At 41.1% G+C, this 20,546-nt stretch overlaps 1 protein-coding gene and 1 long non-coding RNA gene across 5 annotated transcripts in view; one reads left to right on the top strand and one right to left on the bottom strand.

The window, feature by feature from the left end:
* The window catches only part of STX1A (syntaxin 1A), a 105,980-nt gene that overhangs the window by 38,404 nt on the left and 47,030 nt on the right, over positions 1–20,546 (bottom strand). For all 4 annotated transcript variants that reach the window (XM_069946301.1, XM_069946303.1, XM_069946304.1 and 1 more), the window contains exons 2-3: positions 4,320–4,397; positions 3,869–3,968 (exon numbers count right to left, since the gene is read on the bottom strand). In XM_069946301.1, the coding sequence (XP_069802402.1) occupies positions 3,869–3,968; positions 4,320–4,397 (178 nt within the window). The remainder of the gene's footprint in view (positions 1–3,868; positions 3,969–4,319; positions 4,398–20,546) is intronic.
* Positions 12,639–20,546, top strand: part of LOC138768161 (uncharacterized) — a 36,646-nt gene continuing 28,738 nt past the window's right edge. The window contains exon 1 of the long non-coding RNA XR_011358940.1: positions 12,639–12,772. This is a non-coding gene — a long non-coding RNA (uncharacterized lncRNA). The remainder of the gene's footprint in view (positions 12,773–20,546) is intronic.

The following is a 20,546-nucleotide window of genomic DNA, read 5'->3' as shown; positions in this document are numbered from 1 at the left end:
CCAACGTCTTCAGCCACTGGTAATCAGATTCAGGGAGACTGAGGTTCTCTCATGTCTCGTGGCTTTACATAAGCACAGCCTTAGCATGTCAGGATTATCATCAGTTTTAAATAGTCACTTTTGGTCAGTTACATGCAATACAAAATATCCAATGCTTTTAGCGCCAACAAGAAAGCAATCCACGCATAGATCCCCAAAAGCCTGGCTTACACGTTTCAGACAATCAAATATGTATGAGATGTGGTCTAGACTAGAGAATATGGACAGAGAATATGGACTGCAAAAGCATATAGCATTGCAAACTCAGTAAACCACCTAAAATCCATTTGTATTGTGGGTCTGTACTCATCTTTTCCAATGACAGAAATCACAGCTCTTCCAGGTTGAGCAGTTGCTCAGTAATACAATTCACAAAATACACTGATTTCCCTCAGTTCTTCATCAAAGCCTCCCACCCACCCTACTCCCCTAACACAGCACTCCAGCCCAGAGCAGCTGTAGAACGTTTCTTTACACAGTAGATTTTTTTCTCAACATAGTCACTGAGTCTGCAGTTGCTGCTGTATTCATTTTCTGTCTGCTCCTCTGCATGTGGCATTGTTCAGCACAAGGCAGCATGCTGTAAACAAACTGTACTGGTGAGAGGTGATAATATCACTCAGGGGATGGGGCTAGAGCTCATAGACAAGATTTAGCAAAACCTCCTGAGAAAGCAGAAGATGAAACATTGTCTCAGGATGACAGAGCTGCTAAGACAACACAACACTGAAAAGGACTACACAACTTCCTGTTAATCAAAAACATGCTGATACCAGTACTATTAGTAATAACACTTTATTAGTAAGTTATATTTTTTACAGTGATAGTTAATAATAATAATAATAATAATAATAAATAAATAAAATATATTCAGTTTTCTAATACCAGAACACTATTTTAATATCCCATATTTTTTTCTACTAGTTGTGTGTGGAATGTCATAAAAATCATATATTTCAGCATTTTATTCACAGTGGCTGTTGTTTGAAGCCACTGATGTATGCAATAAACATTTCCATACTGCATCTCTGTTGGTGATATATAGAAGTCAGATATTTCGTACTGTGTTTACTTAAGGGAGTTCTGGCAATTTAATTTACATTTGCAGTATGTTTTCTGCATATGAAAGTCTGAAGAAATAAAGGGAATGGGATAAACCCACATTAATTGTCCCCAGGGGCATTTTTCTTCGTTCTGATGAGCAGAAATTGACAGAGCCGCACATAATAAACTCAGCACAGAAGCCGCTTACCCAGCTGATTATTAACTGGACTGGGCAGGTCAATATTAAAGTTTAGGTAGAAGATATTACTGCAATGTATTAAAGGGGTTATCCAGCGCTACAAAAACATGGCCACTTTCCCCCTACTGTTGTCTCCAGTTTGGGTGGGGTTTTAAAACTCAGTTCCATTGAAGTAAATGGAGCTTAATTGCAAACCACACCTAAACTGGAGACAACAGTAGGGGGAAAAGTGGCCATGTTTTTGTAGTACTGGATAACCCCTTTAAAGGGGTTATCCAGCGCTACAAAAACATGACCACTTTCTTCCAGAGACAGCCCCACTCTTGTCTCCAGCTTGGGCAGGGTTTTGCTGCTCAGTTCCATCGAAGTGAATGGAGCTTAATTGCAAACCGCACCTGAACTGGAGACAAGAGTCGTGTTGTCTCTGAAAGAAAGTGGCCATGTTTTTGTAGCACTGGATAACCCCTTTAAGTGAGAATAAGTCACAATCAAGAGTGCCTTGAATCTATCTAAAGGAATAGTCTGTTATTATACCATTTATTACCATGATAGACAGTACAACAGCTTTTGTGTGGCATTTTTCTGGCTTCCAAAACAAATCTGAAAAACTGACAAAAATTATTTTATTATTTTTCTGGCGTTTTTGACTTTAGTTTGGAATGGCTTTTTTTTTGCCCTTGGCGTTTTTGAGACAAACAGAAGACATTCCATTACACTCTATGTTAGAGAAGCATCACAGTTCGCAGGAAAAAATTAACAAATAAATGCCAAAGTGTTTTTTTTGTGTTTTTGCAAAATTTCAAGGCTGTGTGAAACCAGTTTCTTACTGAATTAAGCTTAAAGGAGAAATCTGGCGAAAATTTTAATAAAGAATTGCATTTCCTCTTAAAAGTTATACCAATCACCAACAAACACTTATTATGGGAAATGCTTATAAAGTGATTTTTTCCCTGCACTTACTACTGCATCAAGGCTTCACTTCCTGGATAAAATGGTGATGTCACGACCTGACTTCCAGAGCTGTGCGGGCTGTGGCTGCTGGAGAGAATGATGGCAGAGGGACACAGGGCAATGGAGGGACACTGAACATCCCCCTGCCATCCTCCTCTCCAGCAGCCACAGCCCGCACAGCTCTGGAAGTCGGGTCGTGACATCACCATTTTATCCAGGAAGTGAAGCCTTGATGCAGTATTAAGTGCAGGAAAAAAAAGCACTTTATGTGTATTTGGGGGGGGGGGGGGGGGGAACAAAACAATACTTTATAAAAAAATTTCACAGGACTTCTCCTTTAAGCCCTAGTTCACACAAGGTAAAAAATAAGGGTAAAATACAGCTGTATTTGAATAAATACAGCCTGAAATAATGATCAAGACATATTTATCCAAATACGGCCTTATATTATTTTTACGTTGTGTGAACATGGCCTTAAGATGTCCTTTTGGTAGGGGAGTGCTCTAGCCATTTAGCCATCTAATTGCATCATCATTGATAATTCACAGAGACTTGTTCAGTCCATGAAATGCAGCCAGCACATGGATTGTATTTCAGAGGCTGAACATGGACATGTGCAAACATTCTTAGGCTTCAGATTTATGTTTACTAGTTTTGAATTCAACAGGGATGAAATACTTTAACCATAAGGATCTTGAAGAACAGTCTAGCGGCACACAGAGGTGAAAAACACAAACACACAAGAAATCTTAACTCGATAAAGCTTAATGAGTGCACCTGGCACCTTTCATATGGTATGACAATCTGCTGCATAATTTTTATGAAATTAAACCGCTAATGAGGCTGTTCACTTTACTGTGGCAGTATTATACCCCTTAGTGCACGGATATGACTGCCCTCTTGCTCTTCTACCAAAGTCCCCTAATGAATACTGGGGCTGCCCCTCTACAGTAATGGCTGCAGTAATGTCTGTTGCAGAGGGGGCGGCGTCAATATTCATTAGGGAACATTGCTAGAAGAGCGAGAGGGAAGCCATATCAGTGTACAGAGGGGTCAAAAACCTGTGCATCAAAAGCATTATTAGCATGATATTAAAACTGTTAAAACCTAAAAACAGACCTGCCCTAGCCTGCTGATATAAGATGCATGTAAGATGTTAACCTTCTTTGCCTAGACAGTATACAGCATAGCTGCTTAAAGTAGAGGAGCTGGGACTCTTGTCTTTGACAGGAGTCCCTGCTTCTCTACATAGTTTTCGTTGTGTATTCTGAATTAAATTCTTAATGAATGTGAGCTGAGCTGAGCCATAGTGACTCAACAAATGGGTTCTTAGTACCCAGGCTTATGACATGTCAATTTTTTTAAATATGAAAATGACACCCAATTGAATTACTATTTAATTTTTTTTAATACAAGAATTGTTGAATAACTACTGGTTATCCATATAGAAACACAAAGCAAGATAACCCACCGATTTTCTTACACCAGGGCCTGAGATAGGAATTTGGATGTTGGAGATTGCTAAAATTTTCAGTGGTTATCCTTTAAATACATGTAAATGTATATTAATAATAATAATAGTACTAACTGTAATGCTACAAACACATCCAGTTGTGTAGTAATATTAGTACTTACTCTCATCTGGGTTGGGAGAAGCAAGGATAGCGCTGTGTTTTCTTTTTACTTCCTCCACATTCTCGGATATCTTGTCAATGAAACCTCTGATCTCTTCCACCTGAGGATTTACAGAAGAATTATCCGCTCAAAATATACAAGCAGTAATGTAGATGAAAAAATGACAGGACTGGGAGATTAAGCTTTTGCTTACCGTACATCTACATGGTGTGAATAGAGGTGGAACGTGTAATAAATAGGTTTTTATTCATTCATTTTAATGTTTCTTTTAATGTTTAATTGCTCAGAAATGAAGGGAAGGAATTCTATGACATGAGTCATTCCTTCCTGAGAATTCTTCTTTTGTACATAGCTCAATAACTTTGCCCTTACTAAGTCATTGTTAAGCCCTTATCATATTAAGGATGATGCTTTCCTGACAGACAGATGGGAGACACACACAACATCATACCTGTTCAAAGAATTCATCCATGAAGCGGTCTCGATCCAAGCTGACAGCCACTTCATCATCTTCGTCACTGTCTTTAGCCTACAAGACAAGCAGTTTTTCATTTATTTCTTTATAGCCTAGTGTATTAAGTAGGACTGCACATGCCTTTTAACCAAAACTGAAGCCACTAGCCATGTAACTAGCCATTTGCATAATCAGAATAGCAGGTATATAATGTATAGAAGTAATATACATGTGGCATTGGCTAAAAAGGATAGAAAGACAATAAATAAACCCAGTAGTCAATGAAGTTTAACCTTAGGTCCTATATATTCATGTTGCTTAAAATATTCTACCGCCATGTAATCACGCCATCACTCACACCAGTACTTGTCCCTATTGGAGCTCTAAATCTATTTTCTCTGTATCAGGGCTGATCACACTAGAAACCAAATAACCTACAAATATATTTTTGGAGGAAACCGAAGGTCTGAAAGGAAAAACAAAGGAAGAAGATATAAAAAATCCATGCAGGTGTTGTCCTAGGTCAGAGTCAAGCACAAGCCCGCAGAGCTGCATGGCATCACTACAACCCACTTAGACTTGATATCTGTGATGGTCAACATGAGATCAATCAAATTCATCCCAAGGCTTGTCAATACGGCCAGATGTCAATCAAGTTTACTGTTAAGTTATGTTGCTTGATTCATAGTGAACTAATGGGCTGATTATTCTTTCAGCATGTTAAGCGGCTTCCCGATATGTGGTGACAGATATTTGTACATCTTACACAAAATATCTATCAAAGACCCTTTTAAATATTTCTATCCTTTCAGTAAGTTAAAATACCTGGCGAAAAATGTTACCAAATACATGTTTAATTGAAATTTTATCTTTAAAAAAAAAAGAGACTTCAATAACGTGCACCAATAATAGTCTCTTCTGTGTGTTGAATTTCAATATTATATGACACATGTTTGTCTACTGCGGTGACCTTGACTTTGAATTAACTTACAACACATTTCAGCCACTAGTTTTTCCTAACAAACCAAGTTCTTAGGTTCGCTAGTTGAAACTAAAGCTCCAGGCTTGGCTTGGCCACTTAAATTAAAAGAAGATGCTCCAGTGGGCCCCAAGCCTGAGTGGGCATCATTGCCATGCTTCAAGCAAAAGAGACCCTAGTAAATCATTTCAATTTTCTACAGCTGCCATAGATAATCATAGTACAATGTACGGTCACTCCATTGTATGCTTTCCCAATATCAGATTATAAATTACAGATTAAAAATTAGATGAAGGAAACAATTCATGGTGGCCATGTACATTAGACTATGGCTAGCTGTTAAGTCATATGAATGATCTATCATCGTTCTAAATCTGGAAAAATCCCTCCCTTTCAGAATTATTTTTGGTGGCTTGGTCTCCTCCTTTTTACAATTTCTCCATTCTAAGAGCTGGAATTTAATTTGTTCATTACCATAGCCATACAAGAGCTCGGTTTTTACAGGAGCAATTTATTTTTTTAATGGCGCAGTTTACTGTACCTTATAATATACTGCATTAAGAAACTTTTAATAAATGGCCTATGTTTTGACATGGAAACAAATGGTCTTTGGTTCTTTATGTAATATGAATGACATGTTAACTTTATTTCATGGGCCAGTATGATAATTATGTACTACTACTTAAATTGAAACGGTCTAGATCATGCTGAAGGGTCAAGGAAGATGTGTTGACCCTGAGGATGCACTCCCTCGCATGATTCCCCAAAACCTTTTTAAAATTTTTCTTAACATTACCATATTGATGTGATCAAAACTAGTAATTCTGGCACTGGCTATGTTTTTATGGCATTCACTGTGTAGGATAGATAACTTTAGTTTCTTGAACTTATGGACTTGCATATGGACCTGCAGAAAAGCCATTACTTGGATGCATACTACCTACAGTACATAAATATTGCTATTGACAACGTATCTATTAACTAACTATTCCTGCATGAATTGAAGGTTTTAGTTTGCCACCAAATCTGATCTATGCAGGCCCTACCTCGCAAATTAACATGAGGAAGGAGTGACCTTAGTGAGAGTCTTTGACAAGATCTGACACCTATTAGTTTAGGTTGTGAGACCTTCTATTAGGCTAAGTGTCTGATCGGCCGATCTTTTTTTAGGCCCTAAAATTGTTGGGTGCACATCGCTACGTGTAATAGTGATGCATCGCCGACGGCTGATGATTGTAGTATAAAATAATAAAATATTAACTTACCTTACCAGGTTCCCAGCTGTCTTCTGAGGCTCTCCCCGCTGTCTGCAGCTCTTCCTTCTGTTCCGGTCCCTGCACTGACAGGCCGTGGCTGCTCAGCCAATCACTGGCCAAGACAGTCCCCCGGCTGCTAAGCCAATCACTGCCCATGGCCTGTCCCGACACTGGGAAGGCCTCCAAGGACACCAGGGAACATGGTAAGGTAAGTCAATACTTTATTATTTAACACTAAAGGCAAGGGCTACAATGACATCACTAATGATGTCCATGCAGCCCTTGATGCCCAATAGTCAGCTTATGTAATAGCTCAGTAAACAAGCGTCCATCTAGCAGATTGACGCTTGTTTAACGTTTATGATTGGTCCGTCTAATTGGACCCTTACACAATACCATGGCACACAGAACCTATGGAAAATGCCCTTTAGAAACTCAATGCTTGCCTTTGTACAGAAACAAATGATTATTTCAATTTCCCTTTTATCCAATATTCCCATCATAGAACAGTATATACTTGAGTTTGTTTATCTTAGTCTGAGACCCGCTACATGGGAGATTCTCTGAAATCCCATTAGAATAATTTTGTAGTAAGAGTAACATACAACATACGTAGATACATTGCCTAAGATACCACTTCATGTATTTATAGGTTTACCTCTGAGATCTTTTACAATTGGAGCTGCATTGTTTATAGGCCCATGGGAACTGACAGTTCCCAACATACAAGGCTGCCAGTAGGAAGCTACTAAAAATGAAGTCACTGCTTCCTATTGATATAAGGCAGATAAGCGTCTTACAATTCCAGCTATGTTGATTTCCCAACAGAGAACAAGACCTCAAGGGAGAAAATGAACTGAAAACTGCAACTTCACAAGATGATGGCCACGACAATGATGTTTCATAATGCATCATATCTGTGTACAGACTAAGAGCTCTGTGTTATCTGTCCACATGTTCTCTATTATTGCAGCTAATTGCTCATATTTACGTTCTAGTCATGTTATTGTCTACATGTCTATGTAATACACATGTAAATCAATTCATCTACTTCACCAAAGAAAGACCACAAAGAGCCACCGGTGTCTTATCCATTAACCGCTAGGAAACAATTCAGAATCAAGACATATTGTAAGCTCATAAGGGACATTGACATTCACGGTGATCTGTACCAACATGGCTGGTGACAGCCCTACTCAATACATTATAGCTGTCCAAGCTGAAAGAATCATTGCCACTCAGAAGATCTTTTCATTGGCAAAGATCACAAATTTTTAATCTTAGCCAAATGTACATAATGATCCACAGATCCCTGATTGGAAGATATGACCACAGCCATTGGACTCAACCACTGTTGACCACATTATTTCAACGGCCAACATAAGAAGAGAGATAGTATTATTGGCAAAATGGTATCATATATGGATCATTTATTTTTTGCAATGATGCTACATATTACAGAATATCAAAATTATAGTAAAATTTTCCATCTGTTTCAAATGTATTTTTACCTGACACCCAGTCTTCATCATTAGATGAACCATTAAGTTATATGGCTACCTGGGCCACGGCACATATCACAGTTACAATTGATGAAAGTGAATGTGGTTGCCCTGGAAACAAGGTAAACACTGTATGGAATCCTCACCTCATTGCTTTGACTTTAAGGGTATAAACCCACACACACAAGGATTTGTACATATGAACCTGCTGATATGTAACTGTAGAAGAAGAGATGCAGATTCAAGTGCTGCTCTTCTTATCTTCCTCTCTGGCACTGTTTTTGGGGTATTTAAAATAAATTTGGTGCCCTGGGGGCGTTCACCATTCTGTCCTGGCTCATTCATACAGTGGGGGAAAAAAGTATTTAGTCAGTCACCAATAGTGCAAGTTCTCCCACTTAAAAAGATGAGAGGCGTCTGTAATTTACATCATAGGTAGAGATCAACTATGAGAGACAAAATGAGAAAAAAAATCCCGAAAATCACATTGTCTGATTTTGTAAGAATGTATTTGCAAATTATGGTGGAAAATAAGTATTTGGTCACCTACAAACAATCAAGATTTCTGGCTCTCACAGACCTGTAACTTCTTCTTTAAGAGTCTCCTCTTTCCTCCACTCATTACCTGTAGTAATGGCACCTGTTTAAACTTGTTATCAGTATAAAAAGACACCTGTGCACACCCTCAAACAGTCAGACTCCAAACTCCACTATGGTGAAGACCAAAGAGCTGTCAAAGGACACCAGAAACAAAATCGTAGCCCTGCACCAGGCTGGGAAGACTGAATCTGCAATAGGCAACCAGCTTGGAGTGAAGAAATCAACTGTGGGAGCAATAATTAGAAAATGGAAGACATACAAGACCACTGATAATCTCCCTCGACCACTGATAATCTCCCTCGACGCAAAATCTCACCCCGTGGGGTCAAAATGATCACAAGATTGGTGACCAAGTGAATGAACTGCAGAGAGCTGGGGCCAATGTAACAAAGCCTACCATCAGTAACACACTACGCCGCTAGGGACTCAGATCCTGCAGTGCCAGACGTGTCCCACTGCTTAAGCCAGTACATGTCCGGGCCCGTCTGAAGTTTGTTAGAGAGCATTTGGATGATCCAGAAGAGTATAGGGAGAATGTCCTATGGTCTGATGAAACCAAAGTGGAACTGTTTGGTATAAACACAACTTGTCATGTTTGGAGGAAAAACATCCATCAAACACCATACCTACTGTAAAGCATGGGGGTGGAAACATCATGCTTTGGGGCTGCTTCTCTGCAAAGGGGCCAGGACGACTGATCCGGGTACATGAAAGAATTAATGGGGCCATGTATCGTGAGATTTTGAGTGCAAACCTCCTTCTATCAGCAAGGGCATTGAAGATGAAACGTGGCTGGGTCTTTCAACATGACAATGATCCAAAGCACACCGCCAGGGCAAGGAAGGAGTGGCTTCGTAAGAAGCATTTTAAGGTCCTGGAGTGGCCTAGCCAGTCTCCAGATCTCAACCCTATAGAAAACCTTTGGAGGGAGTTGAAAGTCCGTGTTGCCAAGCGACAGCCCCAAAACATCACTGCTCTAGAGGAGATCTGCATGGAGGAATGGGCCAACATACTAACAACAGTGTGTACCAACCTTGTGAAAACTTACAGAAAACGTTTGACCTCTGTCATTGCCAACAAAGGATATATAACAAAGTATTGAGATGAAATTTTGTTACTGACCAAATACTTATTTTCCACCATAATTTGCAAATAAATTCTTACAAAATCAGACAGACAATGTGATTTTCTGGATTTGTTTTCTCATTTAGTCTCCCATAGTTGAGGTCTACCTATGGTGTCAATTAAAGACGCCTCTCATCTTTAGGGGTGGAACTTGCACTATTGGTGACTGACTAAATACTTTTTTCCCCACTGTATATGCATAAGTAGTAGTGACATCGCCTTTCTTAGCCTAGATCTTGGGCTTGCGCAGTAACAGTAGCCTGGTGCCACACAGCATGCATGATATCTGGCGAAGGAGACATGACTACTTATGTGTATATAAACATGCATCAGTAAGGAGGCAATGAATGAGTCGATAGACAGGTGGGATGGTGCACTAAGGGGCCGTAATGTCCGCAATGCACAACGCAGGACAATATACATATTTCCTTTTGCTACAAATACCTAAAAGTAGTGCCACAGAGAAACATTAAAAGAGCATCCCTGGAATCTGCATCTCTTCCCCTACAGGTACATATCTGCAGGTTTGTATTAAAAGGTTCCCCTTTAATCTGCATTGCAGAATAATAGGCAGTGACACGTCATGTTTTTGATGTGAAAACCTTCTAAATAAAAAAAAATTTTTTCCAGACGTTAGAGGGTATAACACGGTTTACTACTATTAGTTTCTATTCAGAATATCAAGGTGGTGACGATTCAGAACACAAGTTTTAATTTTTAAATTAAAAAAAAAAAAGAATTGCCATTTTGCAATGTATTTCCATAAAGCAAAGAAGATCTGTCAAGAACTTAGGCATGATATGCTTCAACACCAGCCTTATATAATTTGCATGAGCCATACATTATTTTAAGCTTGGAGGTATCTTCACTCTTATGACTTTATACTGGGATCAGTTGTGTCAAATGTAAGCCAGCATGCCATTAAGGCACCTCAATTGTGGCTTTGTCACACTTAAATGGATGTGTGCTTCTACTAATGGTGCCGTTCACACTAAAACATTATTTGTCAGGCGGTAATGTGCCACTTACATAGAAGTGCGGCTTACAGTAAGGATGCATGTCTTGTCAAGACAGATCAATAACTGTCCTTGAAAGAATACACAAGCCCTCCATTGGGACAAGTCATCCTGATTCTACACTCAGGAGAGCTGATAGCAGCTGGGAAGAGAACAGGCAGCTGCCTCTCAGTCTTTAACACACTGGCCTGTTTATTTCTCAGCTTAAGACAAGTATTTTAGTATCTGCAGACTCAGACTACTAATCTGCCAGTCCGCAGCTTCCTGTGTACCTCCCTACTCCTCCCAATACTATGATGCTATGTTTGCAAAATCATACGTCAGTGCCCATTAGGGTACGTGCGCTATGGGCAATAATCCTACCATGTGCTGTTCTGTACCATGGTTTCTCGCAGAGATGCGCTCAGTGTAGTGCATGAAGCCCCCATTGAATAAAATGGGGACTTCAAAGCAGGGCCACAGAGAAAAAAGTGACATGTCACTTATTTTCCCATTTGGTTCCCTTATTCCATTGAAATAAATGGAAATCAGAAAGTTGGCACAATATCTGATGTTGAATAGGTTCGCATAGAAGTCAACAGCTTTATCATGTAAGGGTGCCCAGTGCCCACCAAGAAACATTTCACATTCACACACAGTGAGACTGCTGCAGATTTGATGCTGTGTAAATCAATGTAAATAAATGACTGAACACAGCATAAAATTGACAGCATCAAGTCCGTAGCATAAAGTCCACTGCGTAAAATCTGCTACATGAAAATGTATCCTAATATCTATTATATCAGAAATGTCAATGCTTATGCTGTAACAAAAATGAAAATGTAAATGTACAGCAAATGTAGACAAATATACAAAAAAGTGCAACAAAAGTGGACCCCATAACTCATGGACACATGCCATGAAAGCCAAGTAAATGGAACCTGTCATCACATTCATGAATCATTGGGGTGGTCATAGGGGGCTTCTCCCTGGCCCACCTGCCTTGAGTGACGTACTTCACTCTGGCAGAAGAGAGAGCTATTAATCAAGTTTGGCAGGGTGGGAAAAGCCACCAAGATTTACCCTAGTGACTTTTGGTTCAGGCAGCATGAAAAAGAAGATAGGTTCCTTTTTGACCTCTTACCAAAGAATTCAACACGATGTGATTCTGACAACAATTTCTCATTTTTGGTCAAATTACATTTCAATCACACCCTACTGGTCTGTATTAACCTGCAGGCACCCCATGTGCTACTGTATGATGCCTGCATGAAGCACCATATTCTCTACTAGAAGTAGTGGTTTAAGGCCTTATTCACACGTCCTGTAATTTACGGATCCGTATTTCCGTATCAGAGTTAGTGCTCATTGATGTCTATTGGGGTATTTACACTATCAGTAGATGAAACGGATGAAAATCAACGCTGAAAAAAAAGGACATGACCTAGTGCGGACCCAGATTTTTTTATACGGATCCTCTCATTGAAATCAATTGTTTACGGATTGCAACATGTTTGGCATCCGCATTTCCGTATTCCCGTAAAGAAAATACGGATGACTCATAGGTCACAAGGTTCTGTTTCTAAGCAACCACAGGCTGACAAGCGATCATGTGATTTATTTTAGGGGTTGGGCAAACTGGTGCTATTTTTTTTAAACCTACTCAACTTTATTAACTTGTATAAAGCAGTCAGTAGTAAAAACGGATTTACAGAAATACGGATGCAATACGGATGTACTACGGATGTCCAATCCGTAATTTTTATCGGGTTGTTTCAGGACTAGAAAATATTACTGAACGTGTGAAGGCTTACAGTTGCAGTTGTGACCATGCCCCACAACTGCCAATGCCAATACAAGTGCTACCTGCAGCAAGGAACCCTAGGCTCCCTTCCTTACAGCACTTCACTTATGATGCTTCCTGTATCATTCTGCCCTGTCCAGACCTGTTTAGAAGATGCCAGAGCAGCGGAACAGCACAGACCCAGAACAAGTGAGTATTCTAAGGGGGATAGTGGCACAGTATATGTGGACAGTTATACAGTTTAATTGGGGCTCCATAACATAGTATATGGGGACAGTGGCACAGTTTATATGGGGACAGTGGCAATATATTATAGAGCAGGACACACTTTATTAGGGGGCAGGGACATAATTATTAAAAGAGCACAATGGCATAATTATTCACTTAGGGGCATATCATGTGGCAGTATTGTATTCAGGTCCCAATATGTAGAAATATTTTTTTCAATGGCAATATGGTGGTATGGTTTTCAGAGGCAAAGCATGTACAGTATAGGTATTGTATACAGGGACACAATGAGTGTCAGTATTTAGTATTCTATTTAGGGGCACAACATGTGAAGTGTCCCGGTACAGGTGGTCCATTAAGTCTTAATTTACCTGAGTAAAGATAACTCTTTCAGGTGTCACACAAAGGGGATGAAGCTGCTGTTAGCACTTTTACCACTAGGTGTTTCACTTCCTCTAAACTGTTTGTATTGGCACAGCTGAAGGTGAAGGGTTAACTTCTGTATGGTATGTTTTTTGTTCTCACCAATCACAGGTGCAGGTACCACACACAGACCTTAGACAACTACACTTCTTCTCTCTCCTCTCTCTTACACAGCCCCACCAATAGGAGGTTAGACCCACCCGGTCATCCCTATAAAAATCCAGTTAGTTCCTGGAGATTTTTTAAAGGCATTGTTATTATTTTCTGATTATCAATGGAGTGGGCAGGCTGGATGCTGTGGGGATGGGTAGGAGGCAGTGCTCGTTCTAACAGTGCTCTCGGCTGAAGAATATGCCGACTAATGTGAAACCAGCGCAGAGGAGGACACATACCTTCCTTCTCAGTGTCCCGGGTGCTATAGTGGTCTATTTGCAGGTTAGATTTGTCTATTCTGCTTATAGTTCCCCTTTAAGACATTTTGTAACCAGTTTGGCAGTATGCTTCCGGTCATTGTCCATTTAGAAGACCAATTTGCGCCTAAACGTTAACTTTCTGGCTGATGTCTTGAGATGTTGCTTCAGTATTGCCACATAATGTTCTTTCCTCATGATGCCATCTATTTTGTGAAGTGCACCAGTCTTTCCTGTAGTATAACAACCCCATAACATCATGCTGCCACCCCCGTGTTTCAAAGTGGGGATGGTGTTCTGAGGCTTGCAAGTTTCTGCCATTTTCCTCAAAACTTACAATGGTCATTATGGCGAAACAGTTCAATTTTAAGTTTTGTCAGTCCACAGGACATCTCCAAAGAGTAAGGTCTTTGTTCCTGCATGCATTTGTGAACATTAACCTGTCTTTTTTTTATGTTTCTTTTGAAATAATGGCTTCTTCCTGGCATAGTGACCTTCCAGCCCATGTTGATAATAGTACTCATTTTCACACTCCTAAGGCCCTATTAGACAAAGCGGTTATCGGACTTATATTTTTACAACCATTATGAACGATAATTGCTTTGTGTAATAAAAGGCAATTCTCAGTTGACATGCACAATGTTGGCTGATCACTGTCTTTTAACGTCTTTCAACATGTTCAAAGCCTAACGACTAGGACAGCAACAATCAGCTGCCAACACTCCGCGTAATAGGAGTGGCGGCAGCAGGCTGCTGCTATCTAAAGATTGTCTGGGGAGCCCCTCAATAATAGCGCCGGCATGTAATAGCACCTGCAGTGAGCGGGGAACAAAAAGCAAGTGAACGCTGACCTGAGAGGTTGGCGCTCGCTTGCTCCCGCTGATCGCCCTATGTAATAGGGGCTTTACCAGCTTCAGCCAGTATCTTCACAAGGTCTTTTGCTTTTGTTCTTGGGTTGTTATGCACATTTTGTGCCAAAGCACGTTCTCTAGGAAACAGAATGTGAGCAGCATAATGGCTGGACATTCCAATATGGTTTGTACTTGCATATAATTGTTTCTACAGATGAACGAGGCTTTTGCAAATCCACAGTTTTCTTCCTGATATCTTGAATGATTTCTTTAGACTTTCCCATGAAGTTACACAAAGAAGCAATGTGTTTCAGGTGTGTCTCTAACTCAGATTAGAAGCTTCCATGACATCCTCATATGGGCTTTCCCAAATTGTTTAAAGGCATAGGCATAAATTGTTTAAAGGCATATAGTGTATGGAAACTTTTGACTTCTGGTTTTTAATGTAGCAGTATCGAGGCTACAGTGTGTGGCAGTATTCTATTTATGGGGCACCATTTGTGGCAGTATGATTTATAGGGAGATCAGCATGTGGCAGTAGTTGAGAGATAGAAAGAGAAAGTCTTTATATTGGTCTGGGCTGAATGGAGAAAAAAAAAAGGAAAAAAAGAACATCTCCGATAAAAGTAGATGTCACCTGTGAGCCCTGGATAAAACAAGTTTAATCTGACAGTGACTGATGAGAGCTGTAGTCCCCTGGGTATGTGTGTGAAGGAAGGGGGGGGGGATTTGCACCTGTGCCAATGAGCCTTTAGCTACACCCCTGCCTAGAAGCATCAATCCATTCTGCATATTCATTTTATGAGTTGTGTATAAAAGCTTGAGACAAAACCTCCATACAGTTTAGGCACTTAGCAGTATATGGCCACTGAATTACTGATCTGACAGCAATCAGTAATATGGCTAAGCACATGAGCCCCTATATATAGAACAAGCTCATAGATGTCCCGTGGTCTCTAAAATTACTCAGATTGCTACCTGCCCAGTTTCGTCTGTGAAAATAAGACTTGGTGCCAATGTCTTGGCACAGGCTCCCACTATCACACCATGCCTACCAGCTAAACATACTGCTACAGAACGTGACCAGCGATAGATACTTTAGATCGTTTAGCGTTAATAATAATTACAGATAAAGGATAAAAATAATTTTCATTCTATTCCTGACTTAAGACGTGAAAACCATTCTGCTTGTCTGATCCACTAACAATGGTGATGGATTCTTGGAAGAATCATTAGCCCTAAATCAATGGCTGACCGTGGGGGCTCGCTGACCCATTTCCAGAGGTGAATGAATCACAGGCTGCCATAGACATGGGCTTTTTCCAGCCCAGCCATACATGAATGCGGCAGTATTCCCTGTGAAGAATACAGTGCAGCTCTTGGTGGATTACCAGAGAGGAGCTGTCACTGGGTACTTGATGTTATGTGGGAAGGCAGTGTCGCTCCCACCTCCCTCACAATACAACAAGAGAATTACTGGCCGTGAGAGAGCAGAGCTGACACTGTCATATATCATCCTCTCTACAAGAGCTGAACTGCACATGAAGCTTTCCTCCCACTTATGTATTTCTGTGGATGCTGAACAAGAGGATGGGATGCCAGGGCAGCCAGCAATACAGAGCATAAGACATGCAGAAAACAATGCAGCAGAGAGCACCAGACAGCGGCTAGCCCTGGCTACCCGCAATGGCCTGCCAAAGCATTGCAGGGGGGAATCTTAGATGTTTAGCATCTCATTCAATATTCTCCATAGATGCGACCCACTTTACCAATGTTAAATGGTCCCATGTCAAACCTGCAGCCCTCCAGATTTTCCAAATGATGGAACTAGTAGTTCTGCAACAGCTGGAGGGGTGCAGCGTTGTCACCTGTGATTTACAGGATGGAACTTTGTCACCTGTGAATTACAGGAACAGGAAAACATTGCTGTTTTCTTCCGAAAACAGCGCCACACCTGTTCTCAGGTTGTGTGTGGTAGTACAACTCAGCTCTATTCACTTCAATGGAGCTGAACTGCAATGCCACACACAAACTGAAGACAAGAGTAGCGCTATTTCTGGAAACAAAAAACCCTGAATCCTAGATTGGTCAGTTCCGACATCTCTTGAAGTAAACGTGAGCTAGGGCCACATAGTTTAGCAGCCAGAATGTCACTAATGTTTGTTCTTGTAAATGATTTGTCTAATAACAGCTTGATACCTAGCTATTAAGACAAATAATGCACATAGCCCACCTTCCCTCCACAGTATAATAATGCTAAATTTAAGGGATTGTCCACTTAGAACAACCTCCCTTAATTAAACAGCTCCCACTGTGACTCAGTGATTATGGTGGATCCTGCTGCCTGCGATCAGCTGTTATCGCTGGAGATGCTGCAGGCCTTCTGATCATTTCCTCTACATCTCTACAGTGCATTTTACTGTTTCTATTGAAATCAATGGACGTGCTTGTAACCCATGGCTATCAGTTGTCCTCAATAGAGGAAGCAAATAGAGGGGGCCATCCTAGTGCTAGAGGGAGATGTCTTACTAAGTATTTATTTAGACTGGGAAAGGAGACCAGATCAACCTGTCTCCATACCAGAGATTCAATGTTGATGATTTACAAGAAAAAAATGGCCAGATACTGCTGACGGCTTCAATGTTTTAAGGGGCATTGCAATTCAGGCTACAGTTTCATTTTTCTTGGTGCACCTACACTGTAAAAGGTGGCAGTGAAGGAGTTAATGGCGTTGAAACACTCAGTGTTGTTTAAGAGGCAGCCTGCAAAATGAAACACCATCTGTCCAAGGGAACATCTGGTGTGCCCCCCTCCCCCCCCTCGGCCCTCACGTCACTGGCCTCCTGCTGCAGGTGCTCTCAGAGACACCCGCTCATGCAGACACTGCTTACACCCAGGTAATCCAGAACAAAGAAGCTTCACTATCTGTCAAATAAGGACCCTATTAGACACAGATTTATGTAAAAACATAGATGACAGATCATTGAAGCCAAAGCCAGGGACAGACTGTTCTATAAACAGGTCATAAAGGAAAGACTGAGATTTCTCCTCTTCTCAAATCCATTCCTGGCTTTGGTCCCAACAATCTGTCAGATATCTGTGTGTGTAATAGGGCCTTAGACAGTGGGCAAGATGCCATAATGCCCCCACAGCACATATTGTACATATACAATATCTATTATGCACATAACACAGCACATGAAAAAGAAAAGCCACCCTTGGGAAACGTATTGATGCCATAAGAATAACATAAGCAATGATGTATAAATAATGTGAAATATCTAACCTTCCACTTTTAGTCCTTGGGAGGGGCACACAGTGAATACTTCTGAAATGCTGCTGGTTTTATATATTCCAGATTAAGGAATTGAGCGATATTGTCCGTTATTTCTCAATTATTTATATAATTGCTTTTTGTACTTTCATAAAAATGGTGCATTTAACTACTACCAGTGTAACTTGCTACAGTCAACAGATGAACACACCACTGGCCTGTACTCACAGAATTAACATCAAGGCCATGTTCACACACTGTATGAACATCGGCTTTTGTACGACCTGGCCAGGTCAAACAATGACCTATGTCTAAGATGTTCACCCGGCCGATACTGCAGTATGGACTGCCGGATGAGCATCACTTTATTTCAATTGAAATGTTTGGTTGTGTCTGCACTCAGATTTGCCATAGACCACAGTGTAATGTACGGCCGGGAGCCGTACTTTTTTCCCCTTCATATGAAAGTCTGAATGAGGCCTAAAGGTATCTTTATGTCTGTATTACAGTCTCGGTGCTCAGACCTCCCAGGTTTCTGCTGTACCAGACACAATTCACCAAAGGATCCTATGATGATCTAATTCTGGTTCAGTAGAACCTTAAAGGGGTTATCCAGCGCTACAAAAACATGGCCACTTTTTTCCCTCTCTTGTCTCCAGATTGGGTGGGGTTTGGAACTCAGCTCCATTGAAGTAAATGGAGATTAATTGCAAACTACACCTGAAATGGAGACAAGAGAGGGGGAAAAGTAGCCATGTTTTTGTAACGATTAGAGATGAGCAAACCTCAAGCATGCTCGAGTTCATCCGAACCCGAGCGTTCGGCATTTTATTAGCGGTGGCTGCTGAAGTTGGATAAAGCCCTAAGGCTATGTGGAATACATGGATATAGTCATTGGCTGTATCCATGTTTTCCAGACAACCTTAGAGCTTTATCCAACTTTAGCAGCCGCCGCTAATGAAATGCCGAATGCTCGGGTGCAGATGAACTCGAGCATGCTGGAGGTTCGCTCATCGCGATGGAAAACCCCTTTAAAAGATCCAGATATTGCAGCCACTCAAAACCTAAAAATCCAGACTCCATCTAATAGGCTCCTGTGTCTATGCACCTGATCTATTTTAATATATCACGACAAAATAAACCTATTACTTATGTCCACCATCTCCTAACATTGCAGTACATGCCTGAGGCACAGTCTTATAAGGGAGGAATGGGATAAGACTCTTTCAAGTTATTAGTGAATAAAGAAGATTACAGAGCCTTGAGTAATTAATGCCATTAAGACGAGGGGTGTCTGCCGACAGGACGCTCCAGACTACTTGGAGTGGAAAGCCAGTACAATGCATAATGCTGACCATTTGATTCCTATAAGGAGAACATATTATAGATTATCTCACTGGAGCAGAAAAATTCACAGAACTGGGTCATGCAGGGCAAACTGTGGTTTTCTGCTAATTAAACCCACCGTGCATTATTAACATACGATGTGTCAGGTGTTCCCAGTATACAGACAAGAGTTAACATGCACTACGATCAATGAGAAAAGTGCAAGTGCTTAGAGCAATGTAATAAATTACAGGGATGATTATAAAATTGAGGCAGTTGTAGAAGGAATATCAGGACTCCAATGAAGAGACTATAACGGCTATGATGCAGCTACGTCCCTCTGCATAGACGACAATCGTTAAGTTATACAACTAAATGCAGATGTACATATTGCTATGGTTTTGCCTCCTAGTCTCTGTTTTATTTTGACCATGCTTTGTACCCTAATTTCCAGCTACACTTCTATCCTCACTTTTCTGCACTCCAGTCTTATAATACTTTTAACAAAAATAAACTTAATAGCCACAATAAAAATGTTGTGATAGACCCAAGATGAAATGTCGGCCTTACTGATGTCACCTGCAATGGTTATGTGCCATCCACATGACTGCTGGGTGCAATGGCCAAAGTGTTACAAGCTGTGATCCTGTCATATAGCGCAAGGCTGCGTTCACATGTCCGTGATATACGGATGATATGTGGTCTGTATGCTCTTTGTATACCACAGACTGAACTCTTCAGCTCTTACGGGACTCCCTGCATCATAATTTATTATGACACAGTGAGCTCTGGAACAGATAAAAGTGTACTTGTCATTTCATCTGTTAATTTGGAAATTGGGTCTCCATGGCTACGAACATGCCATGACACTGCAATGCGTGTGACCCCATTGGGTCTCATGCATTGTGGTCTCATTGCGTGTTCCAGATTAAGGGTGCATTCACATGTAACGGATCCACAGCGGATTTCTCGCTGCAGATCACTGCCCTGTACACTGTATGGGCAGACAAACTCGCAGCGGGATACACATCCAGCTGTGAGTATGTCAGCACCCCGCCCCTTAACCTCCCACCGCCGGAGCATATACATCACCTTCTACACGCTCTGGCTTACTTCGGGGGTTCCCAGCCCTTCCCACTCGGCCAATCAGTGCGCTGCCCCGCCGCAGCGCACTGATTGGCTGAGCGGGACGTGAAGACGTCGGGAGCCCCAAAGAAAGCCGGAGCGGGGAAAAGATGAAGTATGTGCTCCGGTGGTGGGGGGTTTAACAGGGCGGGCTGCGGACATACTCACAGCGGGATGTGCATCCTGCTGCGAGTTTGTCTGCCCATAAAGTATACAGGGCAGGGATCAGCAGCGGATCTCGCTGCTAATTCGCAGTGAGAAATCCGCTGTGGATCCGTTATGTGTAAACGCACTCTTACAGAGGAAAGCTCAACTTATCTGGCAGT

Source organism: Dendropsophus ebraccatus, chromosome 11, assembly GCF_027789765.1.
Source record: "Dendropsophus ebraccatus isolate aDenEbr1 chromosome 11, aDenEbr1.pat, whole genome shotgun sequence".
Classification (NCBI taxonomy): Eukaryota; Metazoa; Chordata; class Amphibia; order Anura; family Hylidae; genus Dendropsophus; species Dendropsophus ebraccatus.
The sequence above is the reverse complement of the archived record's forward strand: the minus strand, read 5'-3'. Positions and strand labels throughout refer to the sequence as shown.